Source organism: Lolium rigidum, chromosome 6 (genome assembly GCF_022539505.1).
Source record: "Lolium rigidum isolate FL_2022 chromosome 6, APGP_CSIRO_Lrig_0.1, whole genome shotgun sequence".
Lineage (NCBI taxonomy): Eukaryota > Viridiplantae > Streptophyta > Magnoliopsida > Poales > Poaceae > Lolium > Lolium rigidum.
Genome location: NC_061513.1, coordinates 160603483 through 160623947, shown reverse-complemented (window position 1 = coordinate 160623947; position 20465 = coordinate 160603483). Strand labels below are relative to the sequence as shown.

General features: G+C 45.7%; 2 protein-coding genes across 2 annotated transcripts; both read right to left on the bottom strand.

The window, feature by feature from the left end:
* Window positions 1-3361: 3361 nt before the first annotated feature.
* Window positions 3362-4474, bottom strand: LOC124668279 (heat stress transcription factor C-1a-like). The gene is made up of 2 exons (XM_047205449.1): window positions 4226-4474; window positions 3362-4060 (listed from the first exon to the last, which is right to left on the bottom strand). Exons 1-2 carry the CDS (start codon window positions 4472-4474, stop codon window positions 3410-3412), a joined length of 900 nt encoding a protein of 299 aa, XP_047061405.1. The 3' UTR covers window positions 3362-3409.
* Window positions 4475-12639: 8165 nt separating this feature from the next.
* LOC124663474 (kinesin-like protein KIN-13B) lies at window positions 12640-16547 on the bottom strand. Its single transcript, XM_047201172.1, has 11 exons — window positions 16242-16547; window positions 15503-15694; window positions 15287-15388; window positions 15081-15158; window positions 14914-14995; window positions 14670-14829; window positions 14274-14576; window positions 13957-14175; window positions 13422-13878; window positions 13277-13342; window positions 12640-13185 (listed from the first exon to the last, which is right to left on the bottom strand). The coding sequence occupies exons 1-11, from the start codon at window positions 16545-16547 to the stop codon at window positions 13006-13008; spliced, it is 2145 nt and encodes a 714-aa protein (XP_047057128.1). The 3' UTR covers window positions 12640-13005.
* Window positions 16548-20465: the final 3918 nt, after the last annotated feature.

Genomic DNA, 20465 nt, shown 5'->3' with positions numbered 1-20465 from the left:
TGTGAAATGTTTCTTCCCTCTATTGAAATAAAAATGCCAAAAAAAACAAAAAAAAAGTATTTTAATGTTAAAAAAAGGTTTGGGGGGCAGCATTTGGGGGACGCGGCTGCGGAGCGACATCTCCCTAACGCTCGATCCGCACCGTTTGGGGACGCTTTGGGGGACGTGGCTGGAGATGCTCTTACAAACTCAAATAGGAGGTCATCACCCTCCTACAGTAGCAAACCCACGATCTCTCACTCGAATAAAACATAATGGGGAGATCAACACTATGTAAGGATGCAAAGCAAGAAAAATCAAAGGTGTTCAAATCCTTCTCACTCAAATCCCACCAAATCAACAAGTGTTAGAGAGGAAGAACAAAGTAGAAAATCAACAAATAAGTCCAAGATTAGGATCTAATTGGTTCCCTTCATAAAGAGACGAAATTGATTGGTGGATATTGTAGATCAAGATCTCCTCTTCCAAATTCCTCAAAAAGGCGCAAGAATCATAGAAGGAAAGAAGGAAAAGATTGAAACAAGCTTTTGAAGGTTCAACAATGAAGTATGAGAGAGAGAGGAATGTTGGACCTTACCTTCTCAAGGAGGAAGAAATACTATTTATATTCCAAGGGATAAAACCAGTCGTTTTGAGGGTAATTCTGCGACCCAATCTAGCAGTAAGTTCGGCGGCACCGATCCCCACACCGGATGGTCCGGCGGACCGAAAAGCTCACCGGAATTGGCATCAGCACACAAGGCTTGGTCGACTCAGTTCGGCGTGCCAGTTTTCTCGCCGGTTAAGATTTAGTGTAGGTCAACACTGACATACATAATCAACATACAACTTGCTAGATTAAGCAAGATTGATCAAGACTAAGCAAGATTTGAACAGCTTTAGAAGAACTAGTGATACCAACTAAGCTACAGCGGTCATACAATGCATCATGCACATCAATCAGTACTCCACTACCAACAAGCAACATGCGGCCACAAATCTTCTCATTCCTCTAGTTAGATCTACAAACATGCTCAAAAATCCTAACTAGTTAGGGTCTAAAGAACTCACTGTCATTGGAGAAGAAGCAAGCGTCGAGGTAGGAGAAGAAGTGGAAGACCACTAGCTGCCACTGTCTAGTAGCTACCAGGGTAGATGCCGTTGCTTACCTGCTCGTCGGTAAAACTCCTAGCTGGAATAGATATGTCGATGGGGGCCGGAGGGGAGTATGGTGTTGCGATATTTGCCGGTGAGTCGAGCGGTGATATGAAGGGTTCGAAGCGATGGGGAGTGTTGAAATTTCTCCTACCAAATTTTCAAGGACGCACGCGAGCTCGCACTATCTTCGAGCTTGCACAAACGGGACGCAGTTTCTCCCCTGTTCGCAAGCGCAGAGCTTGGCCAGAGCTTGAAAATTGTGGAATCGAGCATTCCTCCGCCTGAAGGCAAAATATTGCTTCAAAAAACGTGCGGTCTGAGATTTAAAAACAGGCCAGGCAACCAAATCAACGAATTTTGGACCACGGAATGCAAAAAAAAATACAGGCTTGCGAGCAACCTATCACACCCTAAAGTGTGTACCATGTTATATGTACACGCGTACACCTCTACCGGCTGGACACACAAATCTTTGTATACATATTTCCTCCCGTATATTCGGGCGCCTGTTGGTCTGTTGGAGTCGCATCCTGGAAAGGGACACAGGAAATATATGAAACCGATCACCTTGCGCACCACCGAAGTTAACAAGGATTTCAGATGCTCAGTCACCGTGAAGCCACGATGTTCTCACACCCAAGTGCTCCTAAATCACTGTGCGCATGATTAAGAAATGTACCCACGCTCCAACCACCGGCGGGCGATGGAGCTAGAGACCGAGAGAAAACCCGTCGAAATCGTCGATGTCGCCCTCTCGTGAGGCTTAGGGCCGGGGCTTTGCCCTTTGGTTTGATTACTCCTAGAGTACTTTAATTAAAATCATCACGCTCAAGTGTACTGTGAGAGTAATATAATGGAGCTACGGGACACCTGGACCATTAATAGCTCAGCTTGCACGCACATCATGCCTTCCTACTTGTTGGGTAATGCGCCCAGAAAGGGGATTCGAATTACAAATCACTTTCACTAACCATTGGGATTTTCTCCTCTAACTGAAAAACATGCTCCGTAGAGTTGTTCTCCTCTTCTGCATGTGCTACAGGGAAATACTAGGACGCACCCGGGTGTAGGTGCACCCGTTTCTATAATATTGAAAAAAGGCTATTTGAAAATCTCAAAATAATGAAATAATTTTTTTCATGTATATATCCTGTTGATACTTATTTGTGTAAGTTTTCACAAAAAAAATACACTTGTATGTAGCCTACACGAAAATTAATAAAAAAATGTTCAAATGGCACTATAATGATTGGTGGTGTACTGTTCACGGTGATAGGAAATCCCACATTCACATTTATGTGGAGGTCACACAGTTGTTTTTATGCCAAAATATGCACACATAAGTATTAACATTGAATATACACGCGTGCATTTTTTCAATTTTTTTTTAAACTTTGAAATACTCTAGCATTTTAAATAAAATTGCATTGTAGGATGCACATGCACCCGGGTTCATATCCTTCCCGTCCATGTACTACGCAACCACATTGGTAGAGAAAGCAATTCTTCTCTTAGTTCTCTCTGTATGTCATCTCATCACCTTTCATAACTAACGATTAATTAATAAAAATTAATGAAACTTTAGTAGAAAATTAATTTAATAAATGAAGACATCCCTTAGCTAAAGTAAGAAATACTGATAGCACCCCGTTGTATATGAATAAAATGAAATAAAGCGACTCTCCCACAAAACCATGGCAGAAGGCTTGCCGCTCAGAATTGATCAGTTTATAAGAACTGGCAGAAAATCGATACAACAACATGACATACACATGCTTGTCACACAAGTCGACGGTCGAACCACCCAAGCAACCAAGGCCGACATTCCAACACCTTAATGCCACATATAGTAGTAGCAAAGGCGAAAACTACCGACTATAATAAGCCAAAGTCTAATCCAACGCCAAGTGGACGAAACATTTTCGTAGAAACTGCACGACGATGTTTCCTGAGAACCAAAGTGTGCCGAGCTTAATATAATCTTTCTAGTAGTACTCCCCTATAAGCTTGGAGGATGTTCCAATTAACAAAGTTCAAAGATAAATTACTTGTAATTGTACTGTAGTAATTGACACCACACATGGTCGACCGATCGTTACTCTAGCTGGCGCACTAGGCAAAATGTTACACAGTTTAGCAGTCTGTACTCTCTAGTAGTATATGTGCCCTGTAAGAATATTAAGAACACAGAGTAAAAAATATATTTTGCAGGTGTGTACAAATGATTGCTAAAACTAGTAAGGTGGTGCATGTGCATGCATGATGCGCCATGTTAGAAGAAACACTCGCCAAGTAGGCAGAACGGGAAGGGCGTCTCCACCGCAGTCCCACCATCAGTTATGCCCATGCCGCCGCCGCCCCTATCGAACTCCGGCACCTGCTGCAATGTGGAGCTGCCGGTGGGCTGCTCGAAGGTCGTGAGTCTCGGCTCCGGCGCCCATTGCCAGACTCCGTCATCAACTGCATCCTCGGTCATCGCCAGCAGCGGTGGTGGCGGCTGTGGCGGCTGAAGAGGAAGCGCAATGGGAGAGGCAGGGAAGTGCATGCGCTGGCGCTTCTTCTGTTCGAGTAGGTGGGCAGACGTGGCGTCGGGATCCTCGGCGAGCCTGGCGAGGAAGGCCATGAGCCGGTCGGGCCGCCGCTCCGTTGCCTGCAGGCGCCGGCTCATCCGCGCCAGCTGCTCCCCGATGGCCGTCTGCTCCTGCCGCAGCTGCTGTACCTCCTCGAGCAGCGCCTCGCTCCCCTCTTCGTCCTCATCAATCTCCTCTGCCATATCCTGCTTGTCGACAGTGGAGGAGCAGGAGGCGGCGCCGCCCTCCCCGCGCTTCTTGCGGCGAACGATGCGCGGCAGCAGGCGCGTCTGGCCGCGCAGGAACGACTCGTGTGCGAACTCCCACCGGTCCGGGTGCACCTTCCTGAAGCCCTGCGCAAAAATTGCATCCATCTTTACCAGTAAGCATCCATTTGTTCCAAGCAAGTGTACAGTGCACGTGCAAGCTTAGAGTACGCTTTTGTACAAGCAAGTAGCATTTACAAACTAGGGGAACATAAAAGTCAATTAGATGGCGGTAAATAGTTAGTTACTCACGTATGTGTTGAGCTGACGGACGAAGCTGGAGAAGTTGCCGTGCTTGAAGAAGCAGGGCAGGAGGAGCTGGGAGAAGCCGGCGACGTCGGCGACGAGGAAGCTGTTGTTGCCCCTCCCCCACCGGACGAAAGCGTCCGTCCTGGGGTCGCACACCATCTGGTATGTCTTTGCCACGAACGGCGCCGTCTGGAGCTCGCCGTGGCCGCAACCGATCAGCCCCAGCGCCAGCTCCGTGTGCAGGCCGTCCATGCTGCTCACTTGCTCTCCTCCCAGACTGAGATAAGCTCCCTAGCTCTACTCTCACTCACCCACAGGTCGAGACAGAGGCACAGACGTCAAAATCCCTCAAAAGGCAGGGAGGCAAGCAGGCGTGGTTGCTTGCAGAGAGGAGGGCCCGGCTTGCCAATTACGGAGTAGGTCTCTATGCTTGCTAATTATGGGCAGCGTGCGTGACAGGAGGACATGAGCTACTACTCGACTAATAAACCCATGTGATGCTTTGCTTACCTGCTCGATCGGGGTTAGCATATACTTATAGACGTGTCTGGCGCTCTGAGAGCGGGACAAGTGTCCAATTGCAGATCCTTCACCACACAGACTATACTGATATAAATCTCGATCCCCAGTCTTCTTGGCGTCGCCATCGCATGAGATTTCCGGTGATATATATCATTAAACCCCTGCCGCCTTTTGGACCATCGGCGTGATCCAACAGTGCAAAAAGAAGAGTGGCGATCGTATCAAAACTCAGCTAACCCAACTGCCTCCATCGTCTGGCAGCCACTGGGTGTGGTCTCTCCCAAATTGTTCCTCTCGATCTGGCGGCGGAGTAGGAGCTTGTAGAGCAGGTTGTCCACTTGTGCGTGCTCTTGTTCCTCTCATACTTACTGTTGCTACCATCATCGGTCACGCCTCGATCAACTGTACACTGGGAGATTAGTACAAAACACTGGCTGCTACTAGAGAATTGTAAAAGCTGGAACTCATGGACCCTATTTAGTCCGTGCGAGCATGCCACCGGCCAGCTAAACGCCACCGGAATATGGTCGCGCTCGCGTGTCACTGGTGCAGGTACGCACGGTGGATTAATCTAAGCACCCCGAGTAGACGGGATCAAATGAAAACGCGACAGACATGGCTTAAGCTTAACAAAATGGGCGATGGGGCCGCCGGGTCCTTATCGTCCTCAACTTTACGGGATTGTGAGATTAAACAAGTACAGTACTAGCATAGCATGATGTAGGGTGTGCTCTCTTCGAAAATATCTTGTCTCCTCCAAGGCTTTTGAAAGTGGATGGGAATAATTTTGGGGGATCAGTCGTGCCGCCTCCTCGCGTTTGGTTGGTCCCCTGCACTCCTTCACCCCTGTTTCCAAAATGGGTATGTCTCGCGTCCATGCATCTTGGTCTTATCAACTAGCACTAGCTCAATAATGGGGTGCTAATTAGCTTGCTGGCTTTTGCTCAGTTCGATTTGGTGCTGGTGGCTGGGTTATTTTGCGAGGTACTCCTGCTTGGGCTTCCTAATTCAGATCGATCCAGAGTGATGCTTAACTTTTGGTGATATGCCGCAGCTGGATTCTACATGAATAAAGAAAGTAATGCTAGTATCTAGGCATGTTAGTTGTAGGGCCAGGTTGGCGGACGTCAAACGATTATGAGTTTAATTGATTTGTCCTCCAGCTCCTCCCAACGCACCAACCGGTCAGTTACTCAGTTGCCAAAACTCAAGTTTGTTTAGTTTATCGCTAGATTTTTATGTAGAGGGCATGACCAGCTTCTGACGGTTTCCTTCTAAGCTACTATAGCCCGGATACAGATTAAATATCCTCTGACATGGCTTGCTGTCGATTAGGCCGCGTATGACGGAGATTTATCTCTACTTTATGTAGCAGATGATCACTTTAAATCAAAGCTATAAAGTATAAGCTACTAATGAGTAGCTACCCTCTAGGTCAATGCAAGCATTTGTGTGTTGCAATTCATTTGCCCGTAATTCAATTATGCAACCCACTAGTCGCCAACCCGTGCAACTGTTGTGTGGGCTACCATTTTTTAGGAACAAGGGGATATTAATAAGAAATAAACTCCTTGTGTGTGAATTAGTTTTTCCCAAATTTGTTCAAATTTTGTGTTAAGAAGAAAAAAAATCGTGTTTAAGAATTAAAACATTAGGAAAGAAACAACATAAGCATATATATTTGCATTCATAATATCTAAAGGTGCATATTGCAATTCTTATGACCAGGATACATATATACTTCTTCATTTAATTTTCCATTGTATTTCTGAACTTCAATTGACGTAGATGCACTCTTATGTTTTCTTTGGTTTTGAAGTAGTATTATCGAATATAATAGATCTCCTTTCCTATCATTGTCTTTAGTACATTCATTTGATTAGAATATAAAAGTTAGTATGCTTACTGATCTACAATGGATCAAAGAGGATATTATAGGAATATTATAGTAAGCGATGTTAAGCCCGAGTTACTAACCACACATAGTCATTTCAACATCTTAAATACCAAAAACAGTATGCAAGAGTGAGTTGTATGTAAAACTATTCTAAAATATACGGCAAGACCAAAATTTGACTATTCCATGGGAGAACAACTTTAGGCTACTTAATAAGAAGCACGGGGAGGACCGCATCGAGTTCTTTTACTTTAGAATAAATTATTGATGTGTAACCGGGTAGAAAGAAGGACAAATATTTTGCAGCTAAAGAGAAGCGAGGTGCAAACTTTGTAGTACTAAGTTCTGATGATACTAACCTGGCATGGCTGAGAAAGGGGGATATCTATAACAAACATTAACCGGTGATGAAACATGAATTAAAGGTATGCATCCATAGAATCTGAAAATATAACAGAAAATAGGAACATACAATGTTAGCTATCCCCAAGGAGTTCTTTATCAATCAGAAATCAAAAAGGACAATAAGGTGCAGATGCAAACATTGAAATCAGATCAGTCTACAATATATAAAGAAAATTGGCCACACAAAAAACGATGGAAAAATCCATCCAACTTATGTTTTAATTCAATGAAAACTTCAAAAGACTCACATAATTAACAAAGAATAAATTATTAAGAAAATAGAGCTCACTGCAGTCATTATACATATACAAAGAACAACAGTGAAATAATTAATCTCCATCCGGTTGGTTCAATGGCTCGAAGGAATAGTAAACTATTGCTTTAAAATTTTATCAACTAAACTTTGAATTGTACGAACTTGCTTCTGGTATCTTGCTAATGCATAAACCTTGCGAACCGATTAGAAATAACATGTAGGAGTTCTCTGACAGGTGAAAGTAATATTATAGGCTATTTGAAATAAATGCAGAAAATACGCATGGATTAGTTAGCTTAAATCAAAAGCAGATTTTCTTTTCAATGTGACCACAGGAATCAAACCACCTTGGTAGTGTTGTATAATTAAGTTGATGGTTAGAAAATAGAAGATGAAAAGAATTGGGATAACTTGGCTCTTAAGTTAGGCCATGACTGACAGATAGCACTCACAAGTTCTTACTTGTTAAATGTACATATAATATTATCAGAGACGCTCATGAAAGAAAGAAGTGGGTCATAAAGTGCAAGATATATGAATCTGGAGGCTAGATATGATACTCCATGGTAGACATTGTTACACCATTCATAAACTTCTCCAAGTAAAATGAAAGAGTTCAGCTCCAGGAAAAGATGAAAAATAAAATTATGAAATCAGGTTTTCCAAAATCTATTAGCACAGCTCTACATGGTATACATAATACTGGGGCATGAATTAAATGCATAATCTATATATTAAAGGTAGGTTAGCACAAAAAGGTTTATGTTTTACTAAATACGACCTGCAAATATCATGCTTAACATTTGCATTGTGCATGAATACTCAATTATAACTAAGAGCAATAAAAGGTCATCTGACTTACTATCAAACAGCAATCAGAATATTTATCATCATATTCTACAAAGAAAAATTATTTATTCTATGTAAAATTTAGCTTTACATTAAAAATAATCATCAACTGGTCAGAGAATACAGAAAACTTATCAGTTAGACTATATCAACTTACACCTGCAAGGTAAATGGCAACAAACCTTTGAAAGGGAAAAGCATACATATGGTGATGCTTCCAACCACTGTAATTAAAAGAAAGTACATTTAGCTACGTCTTCTCTGTTGATAATATGAAACCTGGTCAATTTTAAATTTACTGATACACAATGGCAAGCTATTTCAGTTTTAAAAAAGCTGAGACCATAGCCAAGAAAACTGGCAACTTACTTCTAAATATATTAAATTTCAGCTATTATAGCAGCAGTAAGTTGGAAAACTATGGTGAAACCTCGTTTGGCTCGATCTGCAAAAGGAATAAAATCATATCACAAAACTGGAGCAGGAATCCGATCCTTGAATGCAAAGTACAGAAATATGGATATGTCTACAGTTCCTTTATCTTGTAACTGAACATAAGGACTTTAATCTAAAGATCATATGTATGCACCCACCTTGTCTTTCTAAAGTTACAGCTACCATCTCTTATTGATACCTGCAATACAAATCAGGACACAAGAGAAGATACCATATTAATTGTGATCACACAACAGAGTAGCAGATAAATACGTAATTCTGTGCAACAGTGATATTAGGAGAGTAAATAACTAAGACATAATTTTGTAAAATATATATTGCAGAACTGAAATATAATTAAGATTGAAACAAATATTAGGTATATCTAATTTTCCTAGCAGATTATTTGTTAAGAAAACGTAAAACAAATTGCCTGTCGTCGTGTTGAAAGGTAAGCAAATTCTGCTATGCAAGACAGTAGAAACTACAGTAGTATTTTTTGTTCAAGTATTACCTATTAAAAAATTTCATCAAAACTTCAAAATGAAATAGTACAGTAGAAAGACAGAGCACACATGGGCTGAGACAAGATACTCATATTCTTATCTTCATCACTTCGTGCTATGCTTCCTAGATTTAAGGTAGAATTACATGGAAAAAGCTATTATTTGCTTAATCAAGGGACATATATTCCCATGTGTGTGCATGTTCTCACTAATCCTGAAAGCAATGAAAGCATCGTACTTAATTTTACTTCCATCTAAACATAATCAAAGGAACCATAGAACACACCTGAAGGATCCAATCGTCCAAATTGGCATCCACCAGTTCGATGAAATCATCCGTGCGTCCTCAGATATCATCCAATGCAGGGATGGAGCCAGCAGGGGGCTGGCTGGGGCCATGGCCCCCCTCATGGTAATTTTTTTTTAAAAAAAATCTTGGTTAATCTATATATTTGACCTATAAGTTGCGTAAATTTATATATATGGCCCCCTCCAATAAATTTTACATATGCAATTGGCCCCCCTTGTGTTACTTTTCTGGCTCCGTCCCTGATCCAATGTATAAGAAACATCAAGATACAGTAAAGAGGAAAAGCAAACAGGCTAACCTAAAGGTCTGTCCGGCTGTAAGTGTTTGCTGCCGGATTGGTCCTTCTCTGGCGGCGCTAGGAGATGATTCCGGTGGTTGTGTCGAGGAATATGAGAGGAGGTTGAGTCCCGTGTATGGGACACCAGAGGGGAGAAGGCGGCGGCAAAACCCTAGCGGTTGGGCTGGTCGACATCTTGACAGGGGAATCGCTTGAAACATGAGGTGCCGCAGGAAGGAGAGGAGACCGGTGCGGTGGGAGGTGCTACGCAGGCTATTTCATCCGGCGGCTTTGCCATACTCTCACCATCTCCGCCGCCGGCAGGGTTCTATTAGAGCATCTCCACTCGTCTCCCCACAGAGCCCCCACGGCCATTTTTTTTCATCCGGACGGCGAAAAACGGCCCAGTCAGGCCCCCGGTTCCTCCTTTTGGTCCGGATTTGAGCCTATTTTCGTCCGGACTCCCCATGCCATCCTCGGTTTCCCGGGGGTCTCCCGGGGACTCCGGATGAAGCTAAACCAACCGTCCACGCCCACGTGTCTCCTCTTTCGTCCGGATTCCAAGAGCCATCCTCTTTTTCCCTGAGAAACGCCGCTTGGGGAGCACACGACTGGGAAACTACTCCTCCCCACGCCAAATCTTCCTCCAATTCGGACGAAAATTTCGCCGGATTTGGGCGTGGGGAGCGCCAACGAGTGGGGATGCTCTTAGAGGCGCCGGCACATGCTCCCTCGTTTGGTGAGGGGCTGCTCACACCAGCAATACTACTCATAACAAAGCCTCCTAAATTATTTTGCAAAATAAATTTAAATAAACTTAGAAATTTCATTCAAATTTAAGTTTATTTATAAAAGCTTGAATAAAACTTAAAATAATTGATTAAACACTATCCGTCGGTTGGGGCGCACGATGGTCTACCTCGTTGTCGTTCTTTCCCTTTTCTCTTGCGCTCGTCTTTGTGCTTTTGCTTCACGAATTTGGTGGTGCAACATCGTCGAAGGTTGTCGCTAACGCCAGGCCTCAACGTCGCCCGCCTCTGACGGAACTCAGCCTCGCTTGACGGCCATCTCGGCCTTCACGGGGAGGCGACTACCCTCCTCCGTAGGCGCCCTCTCGTGTGAGATCTCGATGGCGCGCTCGAAGATGGTGGCGTTGGTCTCCTCGAGAACTTCAAATTAAAGTCCGACAGCTCAAGCTCGTTGTCGAACACTACGTTGTTGGTTGTGTACATCTGTATTGCCATTAGCGCATTGCGTTATTGCAAAGACTAGTGCCCTGTTTGGTTGCACAGAATTGAGGCCCATATAGGTCAATTCCGTTGTTTGGTTGCGCTTGGAATTGGGTCGTGGAATTCGGAGGCCAATTCCGAGGTCCAGCCCCGCAAGTGTAAATTTCGGCCTCCCCAAAACGAGCGAGGCGCTACCTCGCCCTCGCTCCAAGAACTCGCCCGCTGTCCCCGCGCCGCCGCCACCGCACCGCCGCCGACTTCAGGGACCCTCTCCGCGCCGCCGCCTGCAGGGAATCGCGCCGCCGCCGCCTGCAGGGCCCTGCCCTCGCGCCGCCGCCGACTGCAGGGAACCGCCCCGCGCCGCCGCCTGCAGGGACCCGCCCCGCGCCGCCGCCTGCAGGGATTCGGAGAGCCGCCGCCGCCTGCATGGATTCGGAGAGCCGCCGCCGCCTGCAGGGCCCCGCCCCCGCCTGCAGGGAACCGCGCGACCGCTGCCTGCAGGGCCCCGCCCCCGCGTTGCCTCGCCTGCGAATCGTCGCCCCATGCGCCGCCGCCGACTGCAGGGACCCGCCCCCGCGTCGCCTCGCCTGCAGGGAACCGAGCCGCCATCGTGGCCTGCAGGGAACCACGCCGCCTCGCCTGCGAATCGCGCCCCTGCTGCCCCTCCTCGCCTGCGAATCGGCGGCCAGCTCCGCGGCTTGCCGGCAGCGGCTCCGAATCCTCGCCCAGTTGCGCCGCTCGCCGGCTGCGCCAACATCCGGCAAAGTTTCATCCATATTTCAAAGTTTATATTGTTCAAAGTCAAAAAATATTCAATTCCACACAATTTGCAGCCAAACAGGTTCTAGAATCCCATTGCTTTTTTGATTCTGCAGATGAATAAATACCATGCGCATCGGAACAACAATTATGGTATTCCATTGAAATCGCTGATTTGGTTTTCCATTCCCAATTCAATTCACAGTCGAATTATGTGCAACCAAATAGGGGTATGTGTAATTGATATTTTTTTCAATATTAATATATTCTCCTTATTGAAAAAAAAGTTTGTTATCAGGCTACGGCGGGGCCACGGGTTCTGGCTGCGTTCCGCGGCAACATTCGGCGGAACGGGAACAATGGTAGAAGCTACCGCCTTGGAGGCTAACTGGGGTCCAACGTGCCTTGATGCAGTATTTATTTTATAGTAATATCAAAACGATAGCAATTACATCTAGCCTCCGCAATAAAAATGTGAAAATTTTCACTTTCCGGCCTCTACATCAACTAAGAATGTATATAACCACTAAAATTAAAGAATAGTCCTTAAGATAAATTGCACGAGTACCAGGTCCAACATAGGATAGGAAGCTAAATTCACATCCGTTGGGATTTGAACTCAAATGCTAGGTTTGTACATCCACTCCTCCAACCAGTTCAGCGCTCATTTCCTCAATTTCATTGATGATTAAAGAACGTCGACGGCTGGGCCTGCACACCATTTGGACGCTGACACTATTTTTTTTCACTTGCAACTGACGACTTATGTTTTTCCATATTGTTAAATGTATATGTACATGTGCACTATGCACTATGCATATTGTTAAATGTATAGGGACACAACGAACTGGTACTTCACAGAGAACATTGCAGGCCGAGTTCCAAAAGGAACATTGCAACCTGAGGGAGATTGAAGCGCATGGTCAACACAGAAATGAGATATGTGAGATTGCAAGATGGCATACGACGACATACCAGAATCTTTATGCACTGGACAAAAAGGAACATCTGTTGACAAACAAATAGCAGGGCACTCTGAAAGGGATATACATACACATGATCGAATGGAAGTATGGAGCGCACGCACACCTGCGATTTGGGTACAAATATGCTTAGTCGGCCACGGCAAGCAGCAGTATACTATAGCCGTCTGGCTCTGCTTATGCCACATCTATGGGTTCAGAACTGCGTCGGTGCACCAGCGTTGGCAATGCGATCGGTCCCCAGCTTCATACTTCCAGCGTTGCAGGAGCTCACAGGCACATAGACTCTGATCGGTCCCCAGCTTCCTCATTACCCTCGCGCAGGGGTGACGAATAGGCCACTCTTATCTCCTGATCAAGGGCTCTCGGAATATAGCAGCACGTTGTTCTCACTTAAACGCCTCTGGAACTGTGCAAGACGATCTTGTAACTCCACGATTCCAGCAGCTTTCTGTGATAGAATACTGCTTAGTCTTGTGACGTAGTCATCTAGTTGGTTGCCAGGATGATCTGCTTCAACTAATAAGTTCATCTCCTGATGAAACAAGAGGACATTTATATGTTATGGCAGAAAATAGAACAACATCCAATGACAGCAACACAATTTACAGTTTTGGCCAACTAACCTCTTTGATAATATCCAGGGTCTCTTCCACCTGCTTTCTGTGAGCGCTCACTAGATCGTCCTCTTCCTGCAGCACTTAATAAAAGTCAAAACCATGCCCGATAATCTTGTATCTAGAAAATGCTGCAGGGGCAGTAATGCAGTACCTGAAGGAGGTCATTAAGATGGTCATCTTCATCTGGCACAGCCTTTCTAATCGGGTAAGCAATAGAATTTCTCATATTCTTCTCCAAGGCTGAACCTCTACCTTTCCGTGCCTGTTGCATTTCCTGCTGATACATTGTATCCGGTACTACAGCTATGCTTGTTTCAGCAGTACTGCGGGTCCTTTGTTCGTTGAAATAACCTCCATTCGACGAACTGAACGCAGTATCTCCCCTAGCCTTGGGCATTCTATCCACAAACAATGGTGATGGCTGTTCTTTGGCATACTGTTGCTTAGGCCAACCAAAAATATTCCTTTCAGTGATATCATTCGTCGCCTCATCTGCGGAGAAAGAGGGTACAACCGAAGCCAATGGGGAAGGACTTGACTCTCGTAAAGGTGCAGCAGCCAAAGTCACTTCTTTCTTGCTGTTGCCTCCCTTTGACAGACTCTTCACCCTGAAGATGAGAATGTGTTGCTCAAGTTATATGGACATAGCAACTAGTGCAACATAAAAAATTGAGAAAGACAATCACCTATCAGCATATCTCAATGTGTTCAGCGTATGCTCACAAGAACCAGAACTAGGGGAAATGCATGATATCATGACAGTGCGTGAGTCTCCAATGAATGAATCTCGCAAAACTTCGGTTAATTTGCTTCCTCTGAAGGGAATATGTGTCTGATCATTATCAAGCGCTCTGATACATTCCTTTAAGGCAAGCAAACTTTTATTGATCTCAGCACCCTCAATTCTGCGTTTGTTTCAAAATAGAGCATTTCAGAATTAGCAAAACACAAATTTACTATTTACGTAAGGCAGTGATAGAAGAAAATAGGCTTGGAAGATAACCTTGTTTGTTTATCGTTTTCAGTTGTATCAGCACCACGCTCACTGCCAGCCAGATCAATAAACGACAACTTGCCGGCCAATCTGGGTGGTTTGGAGTCACTGCCATCAACACGCCTTTTAATAACAAGCTGAAGAATGGCATGAGATCGCGATGACTCCTCATTTGCACCTGTTGTACCAGTACTTCTGGTAGCATTGCCTCGTTCAATCAACTCCTTGATAGTTTCAAGATCAGACACCCTGTGCTCTTGCAAACCAACAATGCATACTTTCTGTTTTCCATCTTCCCTCATGCAAAGTTTGCTGCACAACATAGTAGGTGTTCAGAACATGAGCCATAACAGGCTTTATGAATATACATCATTTATAGATATACCAGATTTAGGGATAACTTACTTCCTTTCGTTGAGAAGATCATATAATTTCCCACCATATATCTCAAAGAAACTAAAAAATAACTGAAACCCTTGATTACGATATGTATGGTGCATTAGTCTCAAAATGTCTTGGGATGCCTTCAGAGGAAGTGGCCTCATGGTGTAGGTTTTTCCACTACCTGGGCGAACAATATAAGTTAGGAGTTGCCCTTAAGTCTGCTGCATACACATATACATGCATCTAGAGAATGCTGGAGATATACCAGTTTGTCCATATGCAAAACAAGTTGCCTTTGTACGATTAAAAATAGCAGGAACCACAGGTTCAACTGTTTCACGATAAACCTGTAAATAGAATTTATCCAAGCTGCTAGAGTAAGTTTATGTATTTAATAGTGCAATTATATAGAGTATGCAGTTTATAAATAACCTCATCGTTTGAAACGTCCTCATCTAAAACAGCATCAAACATAAATCCATGCTTTTCGACATATTCCGTGAGGTCAACCTGCAGAATTGTGTGCAAGGCATCAAGCAATGAGTATAGACTGCCAGTAACAAGTTAAGCTACTATGGAACACAGGAAAGAGGCTAAAAATAAGGCAGGTAGATGAAAATAAGTAGCTTGGCATGGACCTTAAGCTTAGTCTCATGGACGGTCAAAGAGTTTAGTTCAATGTCTATGATATCTTCTTCTTTCTTTGATGTTTCCTTCTTGTTCAGCGGTCTCTTGCGCACCTGCATTTAACATTACACGTCAAAGCTATTGGAAGTATGCAGTTATCGTTAATTTCATATGAGGCATTAAGGAAATATTTATCAACAACCATGGAGCCAGATGAAGAAACATACCACCACTTTGATTTTGGCAACCGGGGCTGCCTTCTCTTTCTCAGTGAAGGCGTTGAGGTAGTTAGTTTCAGCAAAAACAGTGGACTTGCTCATCTGCTTTTGTGTAGCGAAGCTCACATCGGAATCGACAAAGCCTCCTCCATTTGCATAGCTGAACTTCTGAGCTCCATCATACATCCCTTGAACTTGAAACTGTATGTGGATGTGAGTTTCAGTTAATAAAGAATTTTCAGTTCCAGGGAAATTGTATATCTCTTGGCTGAAACACAAAGCAGTCTATGTCAACATCTAGGTTTAACACTGAACCTTCATCAACGTGATGAAGGGCAAACTAAAGAAACAGACTTAACAAATCAATAGCTGGGAGCATACAATGAGTATAGGTGCAGTGTCACGTGTCAAGAGCTACCTACATTCCTGCAAACTTATATGTTTCTAACACTGCAATATCCTAGTGCCTCAAAGCAATCGTATTCCCAACAATACACGCCGAAAGAAAACCAATGCCCCAAACAGAAAACACAATCCCTCGTTTGCTCTCCAAATACCGATCAAATCAATCCAAAGCAGATTACATATTTCAGAGGGCCCATGCGGCCATGACTTCACACTCGGATTCAGAACGGCAGATCAAGAACATCTCCAACAATCTAGAACAATATGATCTAACCCAGTCACAGGAGATCATCAAAAACAGAAGCAGTGGTATCTTGTAAAAAAAATGCAGCTATCGTCTTACATCGGGGATAAGCTCGGTATCGAAGGCGTGGAGATCGAGAAGCCCGGGGCTGAGCTGCTGCCTCAGCCCCGGAGACTCCGTAGCCGCCGCGTCCCCTCCGCGCAGCCGCGCCGGCGTGGCCGGGTCCACCGACACGAAGATCTCCCCGTCCCCGCGCCGCACCCCGCCGCGCTGCACGCGAAATCCAAAATCATGAGCTAAGACGTGAATCACCCCGGAGGCGGAGGTGACGCGCCGCACGCAGATCTCAAGGAGCCGGTGGCCGCACCTGTGCCCACCTGCCAGCGCCGACAGCCGGCGCGGCATTGGCGGGGGAATCGAATAGGAGCTGCTCCGTGGAGTACCGCCGGCGCCCAGCCGCGTTCATCGTCGCCGGCGAGGTCTCCGGGACTCGGAGGCCGGAGGCGGCGATGGCTGTGGACTGGAGCTGGAGAGGCAGGAAAATGGGGAGGAGCGGGGCGTAGAGGAGTGTAGTAGGCCGCTCGTTTCGGAGAGGAGACTTTTTTTCGGTTTGCCCCCTGGACTTGGGCTGACGTTGCGCTCTCGCCCTCCAGTTTGAATTTGGAGTGCAAATCAAGGGAAGTGGGCCGTCATTTGCAGCGAGGGCACCTTTTCTCCGTCTTTGCAGCTTTTTTGGGTTCTGGTTAGGCGACCCCTGTCACCACCGAGCTCTGGTTGGTGTAGATTTTGTTTTGATTCTAGTGAGAATTAGCTGGTAAGAGCAAATATAATAAGTCTTAGTCAGCTGGCTATAAGAGTTAAAATAATATATTCATGCTTAGTTGGAGGAGAGAGAGGAGGAGAGAGAAGAGGAGTGGGCTCTCATGCAAGAAAGCTCCAGACGCGTCTTCCTATGCACTTTGTGATAGTGAAATGTGGGACATCCATTGATAAAGTAGTACATGATTATAGCTCACTATTATACATGTTGGCTCTATATTAGCTACAAATAACATGGCACATGGCTTATAGCCAGCAGCTGGCTATACTATTAAACTTGCTCTAAAACAAGCTATTCAACCAGGTGAGAGCTTTCGTGGTTTCGAAGACGATGGCCTAGGGACCTAGGGTTCTACTCTAGCTGCCGCTGCCATCTTCGATCCTCGTCTCTGCCATCTCTAATCGTGAATCTATGGTCCCGCCTCTTCGCTTGCCACTCTGGCGGCGGGGACCTTAAATCTATGCTCGACGCTGTAATAAGGTCCTTAAAGTTAGAGATTGGTTAACCGGCATCGACATATGGTGTCATAGATATTGTGAACAAGAATAGGGTATACCTACTTCCTCATCGGCGGCGATCTTGCACGTGGCGTTGAGGAGGGCGAAAAATCGTATGGTCGCTGCTCCCATGGAGCGGTGTATCTCGTCAGTCTACTCGTGTTATAGGTTTAGTGCAAGTAGATTCACATTAATTTAAGGGTTCAATGGCGATGACTTGGGTTCTAGGGCAATAGTTCTTAGGAGCAAGTGCACGAAGGCTTCCTACCTTTCATCAAAAACGTTAGGCCATCTCCGTTAGGGTACTGGCGTTTGCCTATGTGGATCGCTCTGGTTCGGGGACCTCGATGTGATTTTTTGTGTGGAGGCATCATTCTTGACTTGCAGGAGCACCAGCAGCAATATGCATGGTAGGAGGCGGCGGTGATCGGGTGCTATTGACAACTTGGTGGAAGGGAGCTTGGGGAAAAGGAATATTTTGATATTTTTGAATTGGCTAACAAGTGGATCTCAATCCACCTCATCGATTTAGCCTTGACTAAAGGGTTAACATTTTTTCTAGTTTGTGCCAATTCTCTAAACTGTCAGAAATGTGTGCCAATTCGCTCTAAACTGTGGTTAAGCATTTCTTCTAGTTTGTGCTAGATTTTTTCCTGAAAACATAAAATGATATTGTTAAATTTGAGGCAAAAACTGATCATCTTATGCTAATATAATTCAATATACAAACATGATATCCACCATTTCTTGTCTTGAAAAAAAACTCGCAAACAATTTGAACCCAAGGAAAATTCACCTAAAATGTTTTTGATAGGTGACCCGTGACCTAATCTCTGATGCAAATTCCCAAAACTACATGGTCGCAAGTGCCATAATGCTCATTAGCCCGTCGCTTTTGAAACTACTGTACTTGTGATTACTAGTCAGTGTATGAGTGAGACGAGCGCCCACGGGCACGTGTCGGTCGATCTCCGACGTGCTCTCACAGGTGTGCGCGCGCCGCTCGATGACCAAAAGGCATCCGTACCAGCGACTCGTGATGGGCTACCAGCCAGTTGCATATTTGAACTCGTTTAGCCGTGAACATACGAGATCAATTTCCGGATCAGTGGGTGCCTAATTGCGTCCCATGTTTTTGGCACTTTGTCACGAAAAGGTCCAAACGTTTGGAGAGTTGCGCTGGAAGGCCGGAAACCCGGTTCCAAACCACTTGTCAGTATCTGAGTGCAACTGCGGTCGACTTAAATTTTATCGTTCAATTGGGCTATCGGAGAAGAAAATCTTATATGACCTCGGTCGTATACCCCATTCGCTGGACCACCTTGCGAGAATGACATCTGACAATACGAATCTTAAAGCGAAACAGGCCACTTCTCTTCTAAGAGCATCTCCACCGCCAGCCCCCAAATAGGCGCCAGCAGGGGTGCCCGCATCTCCGTTTGGGGGACACCGGCACAACATCTTTCATTTAGGGGAGCTGTTCCCACACCGGCGCCCCCAAACCGGCGCCCCCAATAGATAATTTGAATTTGAAACCTGAAACACAAGCGTAGAAATTCGAATAAGTTTACAAATATGAAGTTTGGGTCAACACACACGGCCACCAAATTTGAATAGGTTTTGAAATAAGAAGTTTGGGTCAACACACGGCCACCAGATTGCCGTCTCCGGCGCAAAAAAAAAGGGCTTCCAAGCCAGATGATCACATGAAGGAGGTCACGGAGCGCTCAACCTCGACGACCTCCTCATCGGCGGCCGGCGACGGCTCTATCGCTGCAACAGGATCCACGGTCGGTGCCGGGGTAGACATGAACATGGACGGTGCCGGGGGAGACGCCGACGCAGCTCGTGCCGCCATCACCTCTTGGCCGATGCACTCGCGGTACATCTCGTGCCACGCCCGCGCCAACGGGCCCATCTTGTCCATGTCGGCCATCAAAATCTTCGATTCTTGAGACATTTTGGCCAACGATAGCTGCGTCGCTTCGTTGGTGGCCTTCATGGCAGCGGCGTGAGCTTCCAGCTTCGCCGCCTCCACCTTCTCCCTCTCCAACGCGATCTTCATGTCTTGCTTGTCGAGGATTGCCTTCCACACGACGACGGCCCTATCCGACGCTTCCTTGTTCTCAACCGAGAATGAGTTGATCATCTTCTCGAGGGAGGCGTCCACGGCTGCCAATAACGGCACTGCATTCCTCTCGGCCTTGGCCTTCTTGTTGCCAATGGGGCGCTCAGTGGAAGCGTCGGCTGGATCGACCGGCCCATCTTCATCGTCCTTCAATAGAGTGTGGAGGAGGTCGTCCCATTTCTTGCAACCTTGGAGCTTGTTGTAGCACTGCATGAAGAGGAAGTCTTTGTCCTCGTGTTGGTTCTTGTACATTTCGAGAGCATTGAGCATCTAGCAATATGTAACAATAAGGATCATCAATTAGTTTATCAATTCATATGTAACAACATGGATTATCAATTCATATGTAACAATAAGGATCATCAATTCATATGTAAGAAGATAGGCGTAGATCATACCCAATCCACCATCGTCTTGCTGCTCTCCTTCCGTGCCTTGATCTTCTCATAGTAGCCATGAAACTTGCTACACGACCCCTTGATCAAGTTCCAACGGTGAGAGAGGGCGCCCTCGTTCCGGTTCATCTCTATGGTGGCGTAATCACCATAGTTTTTCTTCTCGTTGAAGCAATCGAGAATGCGCTTGTAGTACTTGCCCCCGGTTTGGTTTGCGCCAATGATGGGGCAAAATCTCACTTGCTTCCACGCCTCTATGAGGCATTCATCCTCCAAGGACCTCCACCTCGGACCACGAGTGCCGACGGAACCCCTGCTTTTCCTCCTCACGCTCGCGCCGGTCTCGGCGTCGATCAGCTCCTCCTGGACTTCCTCCTCACCTTCGTCCTCGTCGGCCTGTTCTGCGTAGTCGTCGACCGGCGGTTCGTAGGCATGGCCGTGTATGATGTCGTTCAGGATCTCCTCCTCGCCGGCAATCTACGC

Coding starts and splice junctions, on each gene's coding strand:
- LOC124663474 (XM_047201172.1), bottom strand. CDS start 16,547: ATGCCGCGCCGGCTGTCGGCGCTGGCAGGTGGGCACAGGTGCGGCCAC. Junction 15,389..15,502: donor TTGCCAAAATCAAAGTGGTG/GTATGTTTCTTC, acceptor TGTTAAATGCAG/GTGCGCAAGAGACCGCTGAA. Junction 14,830..14,913: donor TTTTGCATATGGACAAACTG/GTATATCTCCAG, acceptor TTGTTCGCCCAG/GTAGTGGAAAAACCTACACC.
- LOC124668279 (XM_047205449.1), bottom strand. CDS start 4,474: ATGGACGGCCTGCACACGGAGCTGGCGCTGGGGCTGATCGGTTGCGGC. Junction 4,061..4,225: donor TCCGTCAGCTCAACACATAC/GTGAGTAACTAA, acceptor ATTTTTGCGCAG/GGCTTCAGGAAGGTGCACCC.